General features: G+C 40.9%; 1 protein-coding gene across 1 annotated transcript in view; it reads right to left on the bottom strand.

Annotated features, from left to right (window-relative positions):
• The window catches only part of LOC106599345 (cadherin-12), a 31,730-nt gene extending 22,342 nt beyond the window's left edge, over window positions 1-9,388 (bottom strand). Inside the window, exons 1-2 of the mRNA XM_014190540.3 lie at window positions 8,902-9,388; window positions 2,390-2,657 (exon numbers count right to left, since the gene is read on the bottom strand). Of these exons, the coding sequence (XP_014046015.3) occupies window positions 2,390-2,632 (243 nt within the window). The 5' untranslated portion in view covers window positions 2,633-2,657; window positions 8,902-9,388. The remainder of the gene's footprint in view (window positions 1-2,389; window positions 2,658-8,901) is intronic.
• Window positions 9,389-24,410: the final 15,022 nt, after the last annotated feature.

Raw genomic sequence — 24,410 nt, 5'->3', positions numbered from 1 at the left:
CCTTCACACTGTCCCCTATTAACTGGCAGCAGATTAATCTGTGGTCTCGGGGCTGGCCATGCACGGCTCAATGCTGTCGTCCTCATGCTCAACACAGAAACTGGGTATGTCCCAAATGGCACCCTTTTCCATGTATGGTGCACTGCTTTTGACATGAGCCCCTGGTCTAAGGGAGTGCCCTATGTAGGAAATAGGGTGCCATTTGGGGGACACACACTGTGAGGAGTGAATCACTCAGTAATTTTAAAGCAGCAGCGGTAGCATCAGTTTGACAATGTGTCCCATCCCTCCTTTCTCAGCCAACGGAAACACATCCAGCGGGACCGTGCGTACTGAGAAAGGCCGTAGTAGATTGCCTTGGCATCAGCAGCTGACAAGTCAATCTAAAACATTATCCCATTTGAGCTGGAAGTGCCAGATTCCAGGATGGTTCTTAATGCCTCTTGAAATTTGATTTAGAATGCCACAAAACACTCTTTAACCTCCTTTGTGTGTGGATAATTAGAGATGATACTGAGAAAATTGCAAAAGTCACAGCCAGAACTGATCAAGCAGCCCAAGCAATTAGATGTGATTTGTGTCGTGCTGCTTATTGGTATATTCTTTAAGTCTTAACGAACAGATGCCCAAGCCTTTGAACTCCTCTTCTGTTTGATTTCTTACCTCAAACTCTCATCAGAGGAGTGAAGGCAGAGGTTAAACAGAGGTGTACAGTTGAAGTCGGAGGTTTACATACACCTTACCCAAATACATTTAAGCTAAGTTTTTCACAATTCCTGACATTTAATCCTAATAACAATTCCCTGATTTAGGTCAGTTAGGATCACCACTTTATTTTAAGAATGTGAAATGTCAGAATAATAGTAGAGAGAATGATTTATATCAGCTTTTATTTCTTTCATCACATTCCCAGTGAGACAGAAGTTTACATACACTCAATTAGTATTTGGTAGCATTCCCTTTAAATTGTTCAACTTGGGTCAATCGTTTCAGGTAGCCTTCCACAAGCTTCCCACAATAAGTTGGGTGAATTGTGGCCCATTCCTCCTGACAGAGCAGGTGTAACTGAGTCAGGTTTGTAGGCCTCCTTGCTCGCAAATGCTTTTTCAGTTCTGCCCACACATTTTCTATAGGATTGAGGTCAGGGCTTTGTGATGGCCACTCCAATACCTGGACTTTGTTGTCCTTAAGCCATTTTGCCACAACTTTGGAAGTATGCTTGGGGTCATTGTCCATTTGGAAGGCCCATTTGCGACAAGCTTTAACTTCCTGACTGATGACTTGAGATGTTGCTTCAATACATCCACATAATTTTCCCACATCATGAGGCCATCTATTTTGTGAAGTGCACCAGTCCCTCCTGCAGCAAAGCACTCCCACAACATGACACTGCAACCCCCGTGCTTCACGGTTAGGATGGTGTTCTTCGGCTTGCAAGCCTCCCTGTTTTTCCTCCAAACATAACAATGGTCATTATGGCCAAACAGTTCTATTTTTGTTTCATCTGACCAGAGGACATTTCTCCAAAAAGTACGATCTTTGTCCCCATGTGCAGTTGCAAACCATAGTCTGGCTTTTTCATGGCGGTTTTGGAGCAGTGGCTTCTTCCTTGCTGAGCGGCCTTTCAGGTTATGTCGATATAGGACTTGTTTTACTGTGGATATAGATACTTTTGGATCGGTTTCCTCCAGCATCTTCACAAGGTCCTTTGCTGTTGTTCTGGGATTTATTTGCACTTTTCGCACCAAAGTACGTTCATCTCTAGGAGACAGAACATGTCTCCTTCCTGAGCGGTATGACGGCTGTGTGCTCCCATATTGTTTATACTTGCGTACTATTGTTTGTACAGATGAACATGGTACCTTCAGGCGTTTGGAAATTGCTCTCAAGGATGAACCAGACTTGTGGAGGTCTACAAAAGGTCTTGGTTGATTTATTTTGATTTTACCATGATGTCAAGCAAAGAGGCACTGAGTTTGAAGTTAGGTCTTGAAATTCTTCCACAGGTACACCTCCAATTGACTCAAGTTATGTCAATTAGCCTATCAGAAGCTTCTAAAGCCATGACATCATTTTTTGGAATCTTCCAAGCTGTTTAAAGGCACAGTCAACTTAGTGTATGTAAACTTCTGACCCACTGGAATTGTGATACAGTGAATTATAAGTTAAATAATATGTCTGTAAACAATTGTTGGAAAAATGACTTGTGTCATGCACAAAGTACATGTCCTAACCCACTTGCCAAAACTATAGTTTGTTAACAAGACATTTGTGGAGTGGTTGGAAAACTAGTTTTAATGACTCCAACCTAAGTGTATGTAAACTTCTGACTTCAACTGTATATTGATCAGTCTTAGAGAACCAGAACCCTAAAATGATGGTGCCTTACCTTTCCAACGTACTGTGGTTCAGATCCCATATATTCCTCCAGTACAAAGAACTGGTTCCACACCCATCCTCGCTTCACCCTCTGAACCACTGACACCCCATGTCTCCTCAGTCCCAGTCCTGCCATGCCCCTCAAGTGGTGCTCTCTTCCCATCCTGCTTTGGGGTGGAGAGTGAAGGGGAGCCAGGAAGCCTTTGTCCAAGAGAAACCAAAAGACCAGCAGGAGACCGTTCCTTGTGATCATTGGCAATCTGGGCAGTGGAGGATCTCTGTTGAATTCCAGTGAGAGACTGTGAGTTAGACAATAACAACTGGGTTGTAGACCCAAGGAAGAAGGGGATTGGGGGGATGTTGTGGTGACATTGTTAGATTTGCCTCCAGGATCTTTGGTTTCTCACTCAACTAGTCCTCATTGACCTTAGTCTGCTGGTGGAAAGAGGAGTGACATGGTATTACTTTACACTGCAGTTAAAGTAGTTACAAGGCAACATGGAAAGTAATCTCATCCACCAACTGACTCTCTCTGTCAAACCTGTCTCTCAGTCTATGCAGTAATAGAGCCTAGGATGAGGCTACATAATACATTGTAATACATTGTTATAAGCAGCAGTACTTCAAACAGTCCTCTCTCATAACTTCCCGATCAGCAACTCATCAACATTATTAACAAAATATGTTCAGGCTGTGTCTACTCCGATTTATTTCATAATTGAGGTCATAATACACTTTATATGTTTGTCTAGTCAAGCTTGACAATATCTTACTGGAGGGATTTTACGGATCATGATTCAGTGAAAACGAAACATGAGCAAATTGGTCCTCAGGAGTGCATTTAACTCTGCAAGTCAGGCAATGTGAATTTAGTGGAGCAGGAGCAAACATCAAACACAGTCGCACACACAGAGGAAAGGTAGATCAGATAAAAGAAAGAGACTCCCTGAGCACGGTTAGATACACACAAGAATACAATTATTGTGCATAGTCAGATTAACATAAAGGTTTGTTTAAAATGTTTACATGCTTCGCAAAAATAATGATTTCCCTTTTCATCTTGTTTACATGGACTGGTCTGAAATCAGGCTACCTGATGGAACTTTTGTAAATGCATAAAACTAGCAATCAAAATAAACGTCCTACCACAGTGGCCATGTTATTTTTGCGAAACCTATTTGATTCTGAGTTCGGACATATAAAGCTTGAATGTGAAAACATTTTGTAAGATGATGCGTACTTTCAGTTTTTCCGAACTCACTTCACTCGCGCATAAGAGGAAGCCTTGCACTACTGGTGCTGGCACATGCCCAGATCAAATACACCGCTGGAACGCCAATTAAGCGGTGTATTTGATCTGCACATGTCTTAGTAATACAAAAGATTGCTCAGAAAACCAGGTGTTTTAATCGGCATATGCTTACTTCGATTTTGATCTGGAGGAAGCAGTGCAAAAGCTAGATGTCAAGGATTCAGGTTCTCTGTTAGTGGTTTGAATTTGTAATTTACTTTGCATGGAGTATGTGACATTCCTGCATATCTAACAACAACTGCATACTAGAGAATAGAGAATACTTTTCATATTGCATAATCAAGTAGAATTCTTGTCACCTCTCCACTTACATACAGATGCAGGATCTTAATTTGATCACTCTTTTGTTGATGAGAAATGCAAACTTGTGGTGTATTCAAAAAGCGTTCTAAAGTTTGTAATTTCCACTTAAAAATTTCAGACCTGATTTGCCCCAACATAAAATGTATCAACCACCCTGCAAAAAAGTATACATGAGTTATAATCCACATAATAATTAACAATTCCTATTGCTGCAGGATTATTTTCCTGCTGTAGCAAACTGGCTCAAATTAAAATCCTACATCTTTACTTTGTAGTCACCCTCAGACATTATACACTAGTGTTAGTTGTTTACAGTGCAGTGTTTGCATGCATAGTACTGAATGATAGGTACTGTATAGGCCCACATTCACTGATCCCGCCCCTCATCCCTCTTTACTTCAATCCTTCCCCCTCCAAATCTGCTTCAACAGATCGGTTTATTTTTAGCATCAGGTTTATACAAATTTACAGTACAGTTTCTCTCCTTCATTGTGCTCCCAATCTGAATGCATTCTTCCTGTGTTGTCTGTTGAAAGGCGATGGTAGGCTACATTCCTTGGTTGACAGGTTATTGTGCATCCATTGCTGTATTCTCTGAGGGCTAAACCCCCGCCATTCTTATCCCAAGATTGAACAAAATGTCCTTGAATCGTGTCGCACTCGACTATTCCATATCCCGGTTTCCTAAGTTTAGTGGTCACCGAATGATGACCACAAAAAATAAATTGGGGCGGTATGTATCCTAGTGGTTAGAGCGTTGGGCCAGTAACCAAAAGGTTGCTGGAACAAATCCCTGAGCTGACAAGGTAAAAATCTGTCGTTCTGTCCCTGAACAAGGCATTTAATCCACTGATCCCCGGTAGGCCGTCATTGTAAATAAGAATTTGTTCTTAACTGTCTTGCCTGGTTACATTTTTTTAAACTGACTGTTAACATGTGTTGGAGGACCTTGTTGAATATAGTACCTGCATCCATATGACTTTTTTATTGTTGTGTCCTATAAACTATTGTTTGTCCTAATCAGCAGGCCATCATCAGTCATCAGTGTTATTTTACAGTTAATGTGAGATGTGTCCTGTAGTGTCTGCCCTCAGAGCAGAAGGCCTTATGGGAACAGACTAGTTTGTGTATTGCGGGAGCCTGCACTGCACTAATACTGGCCAACGAGGGCTCAACCAACCCCCTTACTGCACAAACATGTGACTTAACAGAAAGCCACCCCTAATCCAACAGAATTATCCTTAAACTCCCAGACAATGTCAGACTGAGTTAGATTGAGGTCTCCAGAACTGTTGGTTGAAAGATGTGTTGATAGATCCAACAGCATCCCTTGAGAAAGGCAGAAGCCAACATTTTTGTACTGGCTGAACTATATTGCATTTAATACATGTAAAAGACAGACTTGTAGTTTTTGTATGTGCATCCTTTCTCTACATTGAGAGATGTGTTAAAACTTTTAGATAAAAATGAAGAACAAGTTCACAACGACAGGCGTACAAGAACACAGATAATTACAAAGCTTAAACTATCACTCACAATGGCTTTTTTCTAGGAGACATCTTTGTGCTGTATAACACAATTTCATGTAATTTTGTTGCTGCATCAATATTCCGAGACAAAGGAAATGGTTTTGCTCGACTGCAATTTTGTTACATAAGAGCCCGTTTGTCATATGAAGTAGAACCCAATATGAACCAGCATAGCCTAGACGAACAGTGTTTGCGGTAGTGCACCAACATATGAACCTCAGGCTTGTATGTACTGTACAGTAGCCTCTGAGCATAATCATATCTTTAAGTCATGGCCAAAGGCACAAACATCACCAGAGGCATAAAGGGATGGTCTGAGATGCCCTTATGGTACATTAAACAATCTGTACTGTATGTTCCTATATAATTATCACACAACACACACACACACACACACACACACACACACACACACACACACACACACACACACACACACACACACACACACACACATACATGTACACACACTCCTTGACTTACATGGATTGTGGAAACAGGTGCAAATCCCCCAAAACACACATCAATCTCCCTATAACGCAAAACCTGCTCTGATACCCAAGTTGTATAATCATTTAGGGATTTTGCTGAATGTTCAATATTTTATAGAATATGGCCAATTATCTTTATGGTTTGACCAACTTTATGTTGTGTGGACATGTTAGGCAATTAACTCCATGACATACTGTATGCATAGAGCTGAGGCAAGTCATACAGAAATGCACACATCATGTGTCAGTGATGTCTGTGCTAAAAACCGGCCTTTGCACAAAAGTAAATAAATACATATTTTTAAAGAAAAGTGGAGAGTCAGATATTCCCCAGCTAGCACATAACGTTCCGAGAACCATATGTTTCTTAGAGCTTGGTGAGAGAGTGGTTGTCCTATGATTATTTTGCATACAACCTTCTAACAAATTTCTGGGAATGGTGCAGGATAGTTGCTTGGCTTTGGAACATTCTCATCTATGGAACTTGACAAAGAAACATTATTTTCTTGGTATTTAATTACTTTAACAGAATGTTTCCTAAAAGTTAAAACATGGTTACACTTAATTTCAATGTTGATAATGTTCTAGGAATGTTCTCCAACTGGTTTGACATTGGGAATGTTCTCAAATAGTTCAGAGAAAGTTATGAAACGATGTTCTTGAACCAACTTTATGTTGGTTTCTGCAGGTTTCCTCATGGTTCTATTTAAAGTCATGTTCTCAGAACGTTAAGAAAATGTTCCATAAAACCACAAGAAACATTAGTAACGTTCAAATAACGTTTTAAGATTGTCATTTAAAAACTGTTCTCAGCGTCAACAAAACTCTCTCTATCCTCTATCTTGTTACGCGTGTTCAGGTGTGTTGGCCTCGCCCACTAATTGGCCACACCTGATCTTAATGAGTGCTTGTTTCCTTTGAAATGGGGTCTGTTTGAATAGACTAAAATTAGCAGCTTTGTATGAGTAAAAGAAACATAGGATGCTAGCTCCATCCTGGTGGCTCAGTGGACTTATCCCATGGAGAGAAAATGAAAGATAATACGTTTGAATCTCACCGATATAGTGCCACAATAAAAAAAATGTGTTTGCATGATTAATGCATAAGCAAATTAATTGTCCTGTCTGTGCTTGGAGTTCAAAACAGTTAAAATACAGTAAGCTAGCATTATTGAAATATTCAGTTAAAATGTTAATTTCTGTTTTCAGAACATTAATAAAACCTCCCTGTAAAACTTCCAGGGAACCATTGTAAAACGTCCTCAGAACTTCCCTGCAACGTAAAAAAAACAAACATGTTTGCTAGAACAGGGAAAATGTTCACTTCCATTCTCAGAACATTTAAAAAACGTTCAGTTCTACAGGTCAGGAAACATATCACTTTGTTCCCAGAATTAATGGGAAACCATAAACTTACGTTCCTACAACTTCCAAATAACTAAATGTGCTAGCAGGGTCTATTGTAGCCTACTCTCATATTTTATTAATGCAGTGAAGGCAAGAACCAATGCTTGGGCACACAGTGTGTTCATACATCTTAATCAGTGGAGGCTGCTGAGGCTCATAATAATGTCTGTAACGTTGCAATTGGAATGGCATCAAACCATGTGTTTGATGTATTTGATACCATTCCACCTATTCAGCTCCAGCAATTACCACGAGCCCGTCCTCCCCAATTACGGTTCCACCAACCTCCTGTGATCTTAATGCTGCTTGACCCCAGGAAGAGTAGATGTTGCCTTGGCAGCAGCTAATGGGGATCCTTAATAAATACAAATAAATATAAAGTAAAGATAAAAGATCCAAACTCAGGTTAGCATTTCTCGTCATGAATATTGTTCTGGAGGCAGCTCTGCAGTGTGGTCACTAGCTGGCATAGCCACAAAGTCATAAAGTCTGATTTTAAACATAACCTTAACCCTAACCTTAACCACACTGCTAACCCTATTTCCTAACCCTAATCTTAAATTAAGACCAAAAAGCACATTTTTGTTTTCATGAATTTTTACAATATTGCCAATTTTGACTTTGCAGTTGGCCTATCTAAGGGGACATTGCTCAGTTCTGCCTCCAAGACAAGACTCATGACAATAAATGTCAATCTGCGCTAAAAACAACAGAGAAAGGAAAGAGAACTGAAGTTGTCTTCTTTGCATATACAGATGAAGGGTCTTATTTTGATCCTGTTGCAGGAGAACTTTCCTGCAATGCAGGAAATGTAAAACTTTTAGTGTATTTGAGGTTTAAAAAGGCTTTCAAAAAAATGTATCAACCTTACAGAAATGTGGATTAATTATAATCCAAATAAAATGTACATTTACTGCTGTAGCAAAATGGCTCAAATTAATATCTTACATTTGTATTTGTGTTTACCATTTAAATATACACAGAGAGAATACCAGCTTTAGAGCTTAATATGGAATTCAGTGCACTCTATTTGAATACCTGCAACATTTGCATCAATTTCATCCAGTGCAGATCATTGAGCTCAATGCCTCTGACTGAGCTGCTGCATGTTTTCCCTTCAAATGCAATAAATCTCCAAATTAATTCATGTAGGCGCACTCCATGTGGGCTAGATAGAGTTAGTAGGCTGTATGTCCTATAGTGATATGGACAGAATTGATTTGCTACTGTACAGGTCATTTCTTATTTAATTACTTTCACATCTTTTCTTTATATATCTTATCTTTGTAAAGATAAAATATTTAGTTCAATTATTATTTTAATGAAACAGTGAAATTAACTGGAACTCTCTTAAACTAAACATCAACCTTCAGCATCTACCCCAGCGGGTATAACTACTCCTCTTCTCTGTTACCTAATACTTTTTTTTATCCTAAAAAAACAACAACTAAACAAATAAGGACACTAACAGTGACACATACCTTGACTGTCTCTCCCAGGCTCTCCGGCTGGTGCGCTTTAACACCAGATTAATCCAAATGTCTGATGGCAAAAGCAATGCAACTCCCTTGCGAGCAAAGAACACATTCAGACTTACAGCCCTTCAAACACATCTCTCTCTCTCTCTCTCCAACACTCTTTCTTCTCACTATCTTGCAGCAGATGAGTGTGGAGGAGAGATGAAAAATGAGAGATTGAGTATCAGCTGTATGTAGTACTATTGTATTCAGGAGTGCTCAGCAGTGCACAGAGCGTCAAGCCGAGCTGCAAGCCCAGCACTCTGATATGCTCCTGTTCCGTGGGTTGTGAATATAGTTGAAGTGGGTGTCAGAGAGTCTCGATCCCCTAAGGTCCCCATGCTGGTCTGGAATCGTCCTCCCACCTCTAGTTTCCTGGATTAGTAGAGGGGAGGAACCCACTCCCTGCTGGAGCCAGCCAGTGATGTGCTCTGTTGTGTTCATAATTTCAGGAGCTTGCTAGAGCCATGAGACTTTGATGGTAAAGACCCAATTACTGACACAAGGGTTGATGAGGCGCTGTCATGTAGGGGGTGTGTGTGCATGTGTGTGTGCGTGTGCGTGCGTGCGTGCGTGCATGCGTGACTAAAGTGGCTACATGCTCGTTAAGAAATGAAATGTTACATATTCTAGTCTTCAGAAATTGATAGATTAGAGAAACTCTCATATGAATGCACTTTATAAATTTTTTATAGAAAAGCTCCAGTTCTCAATGTTTTAAAATAGCTTTTGATGTATGATGTCCTTCATTATGGGCTGACCTATTTTGGATTCCACATTTTTCTCTCATCATTTCCTCCTTGTCTAGGTCTGGCCTCTCATTCGTTGGTTGGATTTCTGAGAGCTGTTTTCTCCAAAATCAGGGAAGAGATCATGAAAAAAATGCTGTCGTTTGTGAATGGTGTAATTTCTAAACGGCTCAGCAAGGCATGTCATCTCACACACTGTAGCCTATGACAAGCAGCCACAAAGATAAAATAAAAGATTACCCAACAGTGGAGTTTAAGGTAGCAACAATTGTAAGCAGGGTAATGAAAACAACTTAACAAAGTAATTCCATGAAAATAGAATTGGTCAATAAAGCACAAAATATTACATGTATAAAACTGTAAATGCACTGAAGGGGCTAAATGTCATGTTTTGTTTGAATACTGAGCCTCCCAAACAAGAGTTTAAATGGTTTACAGTTTAGAGCGAGAGTGATGTGGGTGGATTATGGGTTAGGATGCTGACAGAAAAGAGGGATTTAAACCGTAGCTCAGTTCCCACAGTAATGGGACAAAAGTACTTTAGCATACATGGCTGGGAAGCAATTAAGACATAGCACACGACCACCAGATCACACAGGGTGTGCCCCAAATGGCACCCTATTCCCAATGTAGTACAGTACTTTTGACCATGGCCCATACAGTGAGGGAAAAAAGTATTTGATCCCCTGCTGATTTTGTACGTTTGCCCACTGACAAAGAAATGATCAGTCTACAATGTTAATGGTAGGTTTATGTGAACAGTGAGAGACAGAATAACAACAAAAAAATCCAGAAAAAAACGCATGTCAAAAATGTTATAAATTGATTTGCATTTTAATGAGGGAAATAAGTATTTGACCCCCTCAATCAGAAAGATTTCTGGCTCCCAGGTGTCTTTTATACAGGTAACGAGCTGAGATTAGGAGCACACTCTTAAAGGGAGTGCTCCTAATCTCAGTTTGTTACCTGTATAAAAGACACCTGTCCACAGAAGCAATCAATCAATCAGATTCCAAACTCTCCACCATGGCCAAGACCAAAGAGCTCTCCAAGGATGTCAGGGACAAGATTGTAGACCTATACAAGGCTGGAATGGGCTACAAGACCATCGCCAAGCAGCTTGGTGAGAAGGTGACAACAGTTGGTGCGATTATTCGCAAATGAAAGAAACACAAAAGAACTGTCAATCTCCCTTGGCCTGGGGCTCCATGCAAGATCTCACTTCGTGGAGTTGCAATGATCATGAGAACGGTGAGGAATCAGCCCAGAACTACACGGGAGGATCTTGTCAATGATCTCAAGGCAGCTGGGACCATAGTCACCAAGAAAACAATTGGTAACACACTACGCCGTGAAGGACTGAAATCCTGCAGCGCCCACAAGGTCCCCCTGCTCAAGAAAGCACATATACATGCCTGTCTGAAGTTTGCCAATGAACATCTGAACGATTCAGAGGACAACTGGGTGAAAGTGTTGTGGTCAGGTGAGACCAAAATGGAGCTCTTTGGCATCAACTCAACTCGCCGTGTTTGGAGGAGGAGGAATGCTGCCTATGACCCCAAGAACACCATCCCACCGTCAAACATGGAGGTGGAAACATTATGCTTTGGGGGTGTTTTTCTGCTAAGGGGACAGGACAACTTCACTGCATCAAAGGGGCGATGGAAGGGGCCATGTACCGTCAAATCTTGGGTGAGAACCTCCTTCCCTCAGCCAGGGCATTGAAAATGGGTCGTGGATGGGTATTCCAGCATGACAATGACCCAAAACACACGGCCAAGGCAACAAATGAGTGGCTCAAGAAGAAGCACATTAAGGTCCTGGAGTGGCCTAGCCAGTCTCCAGACCTTAATCCCATAGAAAATCTGTGGAGGGAGTTGAAGGTTCGAGTTGCCAACCATCAGCCTCGAAACCTTAATGACTTGGAGAAGACCTGCAAAGAGGAGTGGGACAAAATCCCTCCTGAGATGTGTGCAAACCTGGTGGCCAACTACAAGAAACGTCTGACCTCTGTGATTGCCAACAAGGGTTTTGCCACCAAGTACTAAGTCATGTTTTGCAGAGGGGTCAAGTACTTATTTCCCTCATTAAAATGCAAATCAATTTGTGGGCAAACGTGGGCAAACGTACAAAATCAGCAGGGGATCAAATACTTTTTTCCCTCACTGTATGACTTTGGTCAAAGTCAGTGCACTATATAGGGAATAGGGTGCCATTTGGGATGTAGTCAGAGGGTTGAAGGGGTTTGTTCGTCTCTCCCAGTGGCATGGTATCTGTGTACTTTGTGTCATCGCAGACGGTCAAAGATTTATGTTTTCTCTGCTCTCTCAGAAGTAGTAGTGGAATACATGGTCTTGTCCATTATTAAGCCAATTTAAAAGGCCCACTGCAGTCAAAAACATCCTTTTTCTGTCTTTTATATATACACTCACCGGATAGTTTATTAGGTACACACATCTAATACCGGGTCGGACACCCCTTTGCCTCCAGAACAGCCCGAATTCTTTGGGGCATGGATTATACAAGGTGTCGGAAACGTCCGTTGAAAACATTCCCCACACCAGTACACCATCGCCACCACCGTGTGCCAGGCAGGATGGGTCCATGGACTCATGCTGCTTACACCAAATCCTGACTCTGTTATCAGCATGACCCAACAGGGACCCGGATTTGACGGACCAGGGAATGTTTTCCCACTCCTCAATTGCCCAGTGTTGGTGATTGCATGCCCACTGGAGCTGCTTCTTCTTGTTTTTAGCTCATAGGAGTCGAACCCGGTGTGGTCGTCTGCTGCAATAGCCCATCCGTGACAAGGATCAACGAGTTGTGCGTTCCGAGATGCCGTTCTGAACACCACTGTTGTGCTGCACTGTTATTTGTCTGTTTGTGGTCCGCCTGCTAGCTTACACGACTCTTGCCATTCTCTTTTGACCTCACTCATCAAAGTGCTGTTTTCGCTCACAAGACTGCCGCTGACTGGATGTTTTTTGTTTGTCGCACCATTCTCGGTAAACCCTAGACGTGCGTGAAAAGCCCAGGAGAGCAGCCGTTTCTGAGGTACTGGATCCGGCACGCCTGGCACTGACGTTCATACAACGCTCAAAGTCACTTTTGCCCATTCTAACGTTCAATAGAACAGTAACTGAATGCCTCAATGACCCCTCTGCCTGTTTTATACAGCAAGCCACGGCCACATGACTCACTGTCTGTTGGAACGACCCATTTTCGTGAACGGGGTGAGGTACCTAATAAACTGTAAGATGAGTGTATTTCCACACTATGAGGTTGGGATAATACTGTGAAATTGGGAAAGTGATGATAATGCCCTTTTAGTGTAAGAGCTGTTTGAAAATACCGCCTGAAATTTCAGCCTGTTTTGGTGGTATGGAGATATTTCCTACCTGGTGACATCACCAGGCGGTAAATTAGTTATTAATAGATCAATAAGAAAGAGAGTTCCAAACCTTTCTGCCAATAACAGCTAGTTTTCAGTTCCCCCTCCCTACTCTGACCACCGCCAGACAGTCCTAGTACAACTCTTACTTCATAAATTTATATTTTCTAAGAGGCTATTTTTATTTCTTTTTGACCATTTTAATTAGAAACAATCACAGTAAGGTACTTAATTGTTCCCAGACATAATTTGATATTGAGATAAAAACTGCTACACTGGACCTTTAAAAACTCCCCACAGACTAAGCCAAAGCAACTGTTAGTAGTGGTGTGTAGCACACTTTGATAATAACATTGCATGATAGCGTTTCTCTGTGAGTCTGAACCTCTGCCTTTCTCCTAACGTGGTCTTAATTTGATTGTTGTTCATGGAGTAATGTGAATCCCCTGCCTGCTCTGTTCAACCCCTGTCCAGATGGCATGGTGTTCCCCCTGAGAAACACAATTTAATCCTCCTAACACATGGTGGGCTGAGTCGTGCTCTCCCTCTGTGTGTGTGTGTGTGTGTGTGTGTGTGTGTGTGTGTGTGTGTGTGTGTGTGTGTGTGTGTGTGTGTGTGTGTATTTGTAAACAGGATAATCAGAGAGGGTGGAAAGATAATGTAGATATAACAGGTCTGTCAAGCAACCTGCGGGAGTAGTTGTGACTGTACTTTTGCAGATTTTTAAATTACATTGCCAAAACCTGTTAATGAAGAATTTGTGTACTGTTGATGCATTCTGAATAGGAAGAATCATATGTTCTGATAAACTGAGGTAGCTACAAAACACTCCCCACACCCTCCTTGGGATGTGACAAGCTACCGTACCGCTTATAAGCCCTACCACACACTGTGACCATATAATGCAGATCCTTTATTTCCTTTTCCGTGTTACACTTTGCAGTCAGAACAAATAAAACAGGCATCGCATTACAGGTTAAAGTAGCTCCAGATGCCTGATTAAGGATTTGCTGCTTTGCCTTAAGGAAATGCAGAAGCTTAGAGGCCCATTTTTTTTTAACTGCTTATGTTCCCTACTGTACCAACTGTGGATTTGCATGCCATTGTGACAGATGGGGGGTGGCTGTCACTAAAGTGAAGATAATCCAATGCAATACAAAGGAATTGTGCAAAGATGCTATGAGATTTCATGAAATCACAAGGGAATTGAATTGTACAGTTGCCGATGTGCCGTGTCTCTGACAAACAATGAGGTCTGAGAGCACTGGCCCATGTGGCTGTTTTTAAACTCATATTGTCTGTCAGCTCTTCTGACGTGTGAAGAGACTAAATCCCCAACATGCAGTAGGGTAGGAGCTTCCAGAGTGTGTTTTTATGCATTTCCTGGATATGGAAGTGACTATTATGTATTTCCTAAGAGAATAACCGTTCCCATTGTTATGATTTTTCTCCAAGTGTTTTTCTATCTTCCCCTTGACCTAAGACGGCAGATCAGTAAAAGCTTTCACTATTGTTTACCAGGCAGTAGCCTATAGAGTATAGTGCAATTCTGAGTATTATGGAAATAGTAGAATGCTGAATCTGTTCCCACTATTCTCTTATACCTTGGTGTTGCCATGACAATCTTTACTTTACAGCAGAGGAGGCTGGTGGGGGGAGCTATAGGAGGACAGGCTCATTGTAATGGCTGGAATGGAATTAATAGAACGGTGTCAAACACATCAAACATATGGAAACCACATGTTTGACTCCGTTCCATTAAATCCATTCCAGTCATTGCAATGAGCGCTTCTTCCTATAGCTCTTCCCAACAGCTTCCTCTGCTTTACATGTATTACTTGGGCAGTGATGGCACATAGTCTAGGCCATTCAGTACCTCCCCCTGAGGTCAAAGGAGTTAGAAATTGTTCTTGAGGGGGAAGAAGATTTTTCCTGACATTGTTTCTGCCCAACCACTTGGAATAGATTGGAATATTGCTCTCATTGGATCCTTCCACTAGCGTTTCATTGTAAACTTAAACAGAACCGAAAGGTCTCTTGTGTTCTTCAAAGGTGTAGAGGTACTGAACATGTCCTCCGAGATTCCAAATGAAAATATGAGAGGAGAATAGAGGGCAGAATCCTTTTTTAGATTCTGCATGATATTATAGAGCAGACGCTTAGATTCATACAGGTCTGTCCGTGTTCGAACCAACAGGCTATTCTATTCATAGTCCCTGTGCCTCTGGCTGACCACAAAATGAGGGTGACATATCAGATACTAAGAGGCATTCTGCAATGGCTATCAAATTAAATCATGGTCAGCCACACACATTTAATTTGTCCCGTCTCTCACTTCCACAGACTGTAATGAGGTCTCAGAGAATAGGCTACAAACTGATTTGGTTATCCTTCCGAAAATAATATTGCAATATTTCAATCTAATGATTAATCACCCTTTTTCATCCTTTTTCACCCCAGGAGAAAATGTATTTAATGGGCTACAGTACCTATAATATTACCAGGTCAGAAATGGACTAAAATGAATGGTTATGAACACTATATAATCTATAGTATACTGTATAATGTAGTCAGTGATATTATCATCCTTATTCATCCTTATAAGAGACTGGATTGTGGCTTCTAAGGGCTGCATATAAACGAAGCATGTCCTCAGCTTCTGCAGGAGAGTGAGACCTCAGAGGGTCTAGCCCCTGGCAAGGTCAGTCAGAACAGGTTAATGACTAAGTAGAGTAGCACCCTCTCTAACAGAGTGGTTAATCTACCATGACAGGGTGGACAAAAATCAAGCCCTAATGTGCTCAACAAAGCAGACGGCAACTTCCCTAACGTAAATACATGCAATGTGTGTAAACTTGTTGTTTCTCCTAGCTAAAATAAGCTTTAAGTTCGGCTAAAATATGTTGAGGATTTATGCATATTCTTAAGGGCTTAGAAGGATTCCCTACACATGCAAAGCATTATTTTCTCATCCAGTCTGACATCAAAATGGAAATCAACATAATTTTTGGGCATAAACAGTACAGTATCTGGATTGCGTTGTATCAGTCTCCTACAACATTGCACCCTGGCCAGTTTATAGCTTCCTGGTAAGACTTATGATTGTCTTCTATCGTGCGGATATTTAGGCACAAAGAAAATTATGTAATAAAATGCATTTGCACGTATTTTCCCTCTCTGGAGATTGGTATGGACTCCTCAAATTCTATTTCCTCCAAAGGGAAGGTGGTGCGTTCAGAATGTAAGATTTGATTGATGAATTCATAAATTCCCATGAGTATAAAAAGGCTACATATGTAATTAAATAATGATGGACACTACACCCACCAAGGTCAGGGTTAGTTTCACATCTCAGTGGGCTTGTTTCTCAGTTGAAAACGTACACATGTATTACTTGTTGAATACTCCCTGTAGGCTCTTACTGTGCATCTATATATAAATATAGTAATACTACAGTATTTATACCATAGTATACTATAGTATTTTCTCATATGTTTTTTTCCCAATATGCCTCCCTCAATAAACCAATACAATATCTCACATTGTATACAGTACTATCTTAGTCAGACAATGTTCAATGTTTTGAGCTGGTCAAATCATAAGCTTTTTCGCTTGTTCACATAAAAATAGACTAGAGCAATTTGTTTTGTAGTTAGTCGTAATTCAGAAATAAAATTGACTATACAATTACTCTATAGAGTAATTGTCTTTTCTCACCATGAAGCCCATAGTTTCTTCTTAGTGAAATGAACAAAACAAATCTTTCTCCTGACAAATACCCAATTAACTTTACTTTACACATTACTTCTATTCTTTATTAATAAGGTCCAGAGGGCTTTTTCCAAGAGATAGTATCTGCTGTGCTGGTACAGTCACCTCCTGCTTCAGTCATTTATCACACGGTAAGGGTGGTTTGCTAATATAAGCTATGGGCCTATACATTCCTACTGTATAGTGCACTTATGCTCAGGTTTTTCAGATGAACAAATATACAGTTTAGGTTATAAAAATATATATTTTGTTTTATATGTGAGTGTTTTTCAGCTGTTGAAATGGATTACCTGGAAAACCATATCTCCCGATTCCTAGAATAATCTCAAAATGTTGTATTGCTTTAGTAAGCCTGCTGTAACTTTGGGGATTGACTTTCAGTTAACCCTGTTGATCTCTGCAGTGCTTTCAGGGGATCTACTGTACTCTATTCCTACCAGCCACATGTCAACCTGTTACTGTCATTAATTTACTATAATGAGTTGGGTTACTACAGTTCATGGATTACTAGTACATGGGCCCAGAGTTGAAGCCATAGCAGGGCCAGAGTATTGAACACTCGGACACCCAATCAGGACGGCTTAACATATATTTTTCAACAAAAAAAACAAGACAATGTTTGTTGTTTGCACTGTCTCCTGACTAATCAGAAATGCCAATACATGCAGTAGGAGATACTAGGGATCTAAGTGTAAATGCCCCAGAAGCCAGTATTTGGAGGATATACAGTGAGGGAAAAAAGTATTTGATCCCCTGCTGATTTTGTACGTTTGCCCACTGACAAAGAAATGATCAGTCTATGATTTTAATGGTAGGTTTATTTGAACAGTGAGAGACAGAATAACAACAAAAAAATCCAGAAAAACGCAGTCAAAAATTTTATAAAATGATTTGCATTTTAATGAGGGAAATAAGTATTTGACCCCTCTGCAAAACATGACTTAGTACTTGGTGGCAAAACCCTTGTTGGCAATCACAGAGGTCAGACGTTCTTGTAGTTGGCCACCAGGTTTGCACACATCTCAGGAGGGATTCTGTCCCACTCCTCTTTGCAGATCTTCTCCAAGTCATTATGGTTTCGAGGCTGATGTTTGGCAACTCGAACCTTCGGCTCCCTCCACAGATTTTTTATGGGATTAAGGTCTGGAGAATGGCTAGGCCACTCCAGGACCTTAATGTGCTTCTTCTTGAGCCACTCATTTGTTGCCTTGGCCGTGTGTTTTGGGTCATTGTCATGCTGGAATACCCATCCACGACCCATTTTCAATGCCCTGGCTGAGGGAAGGAGGTTCTCACCCAAGATTTGACGGTACATGGCCCCTTCCATCGTCCCTTTGATGCAGTGAAGTTGTCCTGTCCCCTTAGCAGAAAAACACCCCCAAAGCATAATGTTTCCACCTCCATGTTTGACGGTGGGATGGTGTTCTTGGGGTCATAGGCAGCATTCCTCCTCCTCCAAACACGGCGAGTTGAGTTGATGCCAAAGAGCTCCATTTTGGTCTCACCTGACCACAACACTTTCACCCAGTTGTCCTCTGAATCATTCAGATGTTCATTGGCAAACTTCAGACGGGCATGTATATGTGCTTTCTTGAGCAGGCGGACCTTGCGGGCGATGCAGGATTTCAGTTCTTCATGGCGTAGTGTGTTACCAGTTGTTTTCTTGGTGACTATGGTCCCAGCTGCCTTGAGATCACTGACAGGATCCTCCCGTGTAGTTCTGGGCTGATTCCTCACCGTTCTCATGTTCATTGTAACTCCACGAGTTGAGATCTTGCATGGAGCACCAGGCCGAGGGAGACTGACAGTTCTTTTGTGTTTCTTCCATTTGCGATTAATCGCACCAACTGTTGTCACCTTCTCACCAAGCTGCTTGGCGATGGTCTTGTAGCCCATTTCAGCCTTGTGTAGGTCTACAATCTTGTCCCTGACATCCTTGGAGAGCTCTTTGGTCTTGGCCATGGTGGAGAGTTTAGAATCTGATTGATTGATTGCTTCTGTGGACAGGTATCTTTTATACAGGTAACAAACTGAGATTAGGCGCACTCCCTTTAAGAGTGTGCTCCTAATCTCAGCTCATTACCTTTATAAAAGACACCTGGGAGCCAGATATCTTTCTGATTGAGAGGGGGTCAAATACTTATTTTCCTCATTAAAATGCAAATCAATTTAGAACATTTTTGACATGTGTTTTTCTGGATTTTTTTGTTGTTATTCTGTCTCTCACTGTTCAAATAAACCTAACATTAAAATTATAGACTGATAACTTCTTTGTCAGTGGGCAAACGTACAAAATCAACAGGGGATCAAATACTTTTTTCCCTCACTGTATTGGCAGAGTGTTGTTAACACTTTGTATTAAAGTCGAGGGCCGGCAAAACGTGCCGATATATCCTCCAAACACCGGCTTCTTGGGCATTATCACTTTTATACACAGGGTTATCAACATATTTAAATAATGATTGACATACAGTATTTTCATTAAAAATATTATTTTTATGAATTTATTCATACTATTTCATCCTTCCACAAGATATAGTCCCAACACAAATCTAGGTTTGCTACCCAATCCAGCTGGTCGTTCGTTCTATAGGTTCGGATGCTAGAGACGCGACCCAGTCGTTCAGTCTTTTTGTTCTGTATCTATGGACGCGACCCAGTCACTTGTTCTAAATGTTCCATTGCCATACTGGCTGATAACATTCTTATCCCTTGCTTGCTAGCTAGCCAACTACGGCTAACTTACAGTCACGTCAAAAAGTGCAGCCAGGATAACAGCAAAGTAGCTGCATTTGCATTTGTTTAAGCTGTTTTCTAGTGACCTTTACTTGGATACATCCATAACAATGAGCTAACGAGGCCCAATGTCGCCTGGCATAGAAAATGTGCTCGCTCGTCAGCACACTGTTGTTCAGAGGAGCTAGCCAACAACACAGCTAACACAATCACTTCAAACTGAAACTGGGAAGACTGCAAATTAGCTGCACTTCGTTTCGTTTGAACTTTTTTCAATTGCCATTTATTTGTATATATCACTACATATGATGCCAGCTGATTCATGATTTCCACTGGCTGAGAAATGCTGCCTGCCTGTCTGTCTCGTCCTGACTCCCGACACGTTCATTACTATGGGACAGCTGGAGATCGAATTTGAATATTGAAACAATGCTGGAGATCGAATTTGAATATTGAACCAATGCTGGAGATCGAATTTGAATATTGAACCAATGCTGCAAATATCATAGAAACAGACAGCAAGGTTTATACAAATCTCCTCTGTGGAAAATTACATGTAAGTCTCAAAGAAATGTGAGATAAGGTCTAGATGCCTTTTAGAGTGGAGAACAAGTTTATAAAGTGCCTGGCTGGGCTGATGAGACAGTGGATTGCGCAGTCAGATGCAACAGAGGAAAAAGGCGGGTGGTAACTTGTGGAATAGTCTCCGCCTGGAATGCGGTTTTAACCTGTCTGGGCTAGGGGGCAGTATTTTCACGGCCGGATAAAAAACGTCCCCGATTTAAACTGGTTACTAATCTTGCCCAGAAACGAAATGATCTGGATAGAAAACACTCTAAAGTTTCTAAAACTGTTTGAATGGTGTCTGTGAGTATAACAGAACTCATATGGTAGGCAAAAACCTGAGAAGATTCCAAGTAGGAAATGGCCTGTCTGCGATTTTGTAGTTCTCCTTTTGCTTGTCTATCGAAACTACAGTATCCGTGGGGTTATGTTGCACTTTCTAAGGCTTCCATTGGCTCTCTAAAGCCACCAGAAAGCGGATTGGGGCGTCTCCTGTCTCTGGGCAAAGTATAGTAACTCAGTTTGTCAGTGGTCTGCCTGAGGACAAAGGGAATGGAAATGCGCGTTCACGAGACCTCGACATTTTTTATTTTCCTCTTTGAATGAATACAGTATTGTCCGGTTGGAATATTATCGCTATTTTATGAGAAAAATACCATAAAAATGTATTTTAAACAGCGTTTGACATGCTTCTAAGTACAGTAATGGAACATTTTGAAATTTCTTGTCTCGAAATGGGCTCGCGCGTTACCCTTTGGATAGTGACCTGAACGCACGAACAAAACTGGGGTATTTGCACATAACTATGGATTATTTGGAACAAAAACTAAATTTGTTGTGGAAGTAGCAGTCCTGGGAGTGCATTCTGATGAAGAACAGCAAAGGTAATCCAATTTTTCTAATAGTAATTCTGAGTTTAGGTTGCCTCGAACTTGGCGGGTGTCAAATTAGCTAGCCGTGATGGCTGAGCTCTGTACTCAGAATATTGCAAAATGTGCTTTCGCCGGAAAGCTATTTTAAAATCTGACATAGCGATTGCATAAAGGAGTTCTGTATCTATAATTCTTAAAATAATTGTTATGTATTTTGTCAACATTTATCATGAGTAATTTAGTAAATTCACCGGAAGTTTTGGGTGGGAATGCTAGTTCTGAACATCACATGCTAATGTAAAAAGCTGTTTTTGATATAAATATGAACTTGATTGAACAAAACATGCATGTATTGTATAACATAATGTCGTAGGAGTGTCATCTGATGAAGATCATCAAAGGTTAGTGCTGCATTTAGCTGTGTTTTTGGTTTTTGTGACATATATGCTTGCTTGAAAAATGGCTGTGTGATTATTTGTGGTTATGTACTCTCCTAACATAATCTAATGTTTTGCTTTCGCTGTAAAGCCTTTTTTAAATCGGACAATGTGGTTAGATTAACGAGAGTCTTATCTTTCAAATGGTGTAAAATAGTCGTATGTTTGAAATATTGAAATTATTGCATTTTTGAGGTATTTGTATTTCGCGCCACGCGATTCCACTGGCTGTTGAATAGAGTGGGATGCTAACGTCCCACCTAGCCCATAGAAGTTAACCAATCAGCACTCAGGATTAGACCCAGCAGTTGTATAATTGGTTATATCGCAACCATATGGTACCTCTACCCTCCCCACACAAGTAATACTAGCTAGCTATCAGTGGGCAAATTGTTTTGACCCTCTGCAATTCTTTGCTAATGCGAGATAGTGCTAGCTAGCTAGTCACAAGTTCTGGCAAACCAAAGTTCAAAGGGCTTTTTCAAAAGCCACGGATGGAGGATGAAGAGAGAGTCCAGAGTCCAATCTGTCTAGTCATTATCCAATGAGGAGGCTAGCATGGCTACTGCTTCAACTTCTACAGCCCAGCTAAGTCACCATCTTCAAGCCCTACCTTGTTACGGTGAGCATGTCATCACAAATCCACCTGCAGATTTGTCTGCAGTTGACAAACCACCCTCGCAACCAAAAATGTGAGTGTGCCCAATTAAAGTGATCAATGAAAAATCACGGTGTTTCTCATAGAAGTGGGAAGGACAGTTTTATTGGTTGGAATACAGTTTGACAAGGGATGCTGTTTTCTGTAAAATGTGTAGACATTTCCTAGAGGCCACTATGGAAGGCTAATTTGTTAGAGACAGATATAAGGATTGGAAGCACCTTCATGATGCAAAAGAGGTTCTGGACATTGTTATGCTGTGCGCTAAACAGGACATAGCACTACATCGACATAGCGCGAGTGAAGAGGCCATTAATAAGTGCAACTTTGGGGATTTCGAAAAATGTATATCCAAATGTGGCCTTGATTCGGTCTTATGTTGCAAAATTTGAAATTGTGTTTTATACATTGGATAAAAGAAGAGACACAGAGCTACAAAATGATATATCATACACTGCATTTGAGGAACGATGGAAAAGTAATTCTGCTTTGAAAGTTGATCAACTTGCAACTTCACATTTGAGAAAATGGCCTTTGAATGTTTTGGTATCTACTGGAGAGCTCTTCTTTGTCTATACCCATTCGGCATTGTTCACACCCTCTTAAGCTTTAGGCCCACCCATTTCTTTAAGGGTTGATCGAAGCGTTCTGTCCTAACAACAACAGTCAAGCACTCAAGATAACTGGCTAACGTGAGAGAACCATTCACTGACCATTTTACTCGCCCTAGCAGAGCTGGTTAGGATGTTTTTGTTATCCAGAGCGTTGATGACTGCAACTGTGCTGCTGGCAACAATTTAGGCTTTTTTGCCAACGTTTACTGACACCGGTCATATTCAACAGGTGTTGAGCGTTCGTAAGTTCGTCAGTTATTCTGTGCTTTGGCACACTCAGATGAGAGTGCTTTGAAAACGGTGTAGATAGCCAGAGCGAATTTACCAGCTATGTTTATCAACAGTTGTCACAGTGACATTCTATTGAAATGGTTACTTGTATAGTGGAGTCTTTTGTTAAGACATGTAGTTTGCTAGCTAGATAAACAATGAACCGTAATCCCAACTCATGACGTTACTACCCTGCATGAATCTACAGGTAGCTAACCAACCAGGTTCAATGTTAGCTAGCTAACATTAGGTTAAAACTAGCAAAGCAAATGGCTTTGAGATACAAATAATAAGATCATACACGTTACGTTAGCTAGCAAGCCTGCCAGCTAGTTTTAGCTAGGTAGCTAACAGTACACTAACAGAAAATGACTTTCTGTCAAAATTTGAAATTTGTAATATCTGAAAATGTAGCTTGCTAGACTATCTTACCCATGCTCTGAAATCGGAGTAGATAGACAGAGCGAATTTACCAGCTACATCTATCAACAGTTGTCACAGTGACATTCTATGGAAATTGTGACTTGCATAGTAGAGTCTTTTGTTAAGCCTCTCCCTGTCACACAGATGCCATGGTTGCCCTGGGTTTGAAGATGTAATCCGGAGACAGGTGTTTTCTCCACCTCCATAGCTATCATACTCTAATTCCACAGATTTCAAAATTCGGTCCTCCAGAAAGTGGAGAGCAACACTTATGCAGTTCTACTACGCGATAAATGTTTTAAAAAGCAGCGTTAGACAGGATTACCTACACATATTGACCAGCTCAAATAGACAGAAGCATGCTAGATGGCAGACCAATCCGAACTCATCTCTCGGCATGTCCAGCCCACTCATTATCTCAGCCAATCATGGCTAGCGGGAAAGTTGCTGTTTTTTTCTGTGGCTAAACCAACTAGGCTTGTAATTTAACAGTTTTGTTCGTATTTACAGATGGCATACAAGTCTGTTATTAAGGCACATGAAAGTTCACATGTTCCAAAAGGTATTTCTGCCCCCCAATTTTTTTTTAAAACCTCTCTGGTATCACAACAGCCAGTGAAATTGCAGGGCGCCAAATTCAAACAACAGAAATACCATAATTAAAATTCCTCAAACATACAAGTTTTATACACCATTTTAAAGATAAACTTCTTGTTAATCCAACCACAGTGTCTGATTTCAAAAAGGCTTTACGGCAAAAGCACACCATGCGATTATGTTAGGACAGCGCCTAGCCACAAGAAACCATACAGACATTTTCCAGCCAAGGAGAGGACTCAGAAAGTCAGAAATAGCGATTAAAGTAATCACTTACCTTTGATGATCTTCATCTGGTGGCACACCCAGGACTCCATGTTACACAATAAATGTTCGTTTTGTTCGATAATGTCCCTCTTTATGTCCAAAAACCTCAATTTTGTTGGTG

The sequence above is a fragment of the Salmo salar genome, chromosome 03 (assembly GCF_965601325.2).
Source record: "Salmo salar chromosome 03, fSalSal1, whole genome shotgun sequence".
In the NCBI taxonomy this organism is placed as follows: domain Eukaryota; kingdom Metazoa; phylum Chordata; class Actinopteri; order Salmoniformes; family Salmonidae; genus Salmo; species Salmo salar.
Note: the sequence above shows the minus strand (reverse complement) of the source record. Positions and strands in the feature narration are given on the sequence as shown.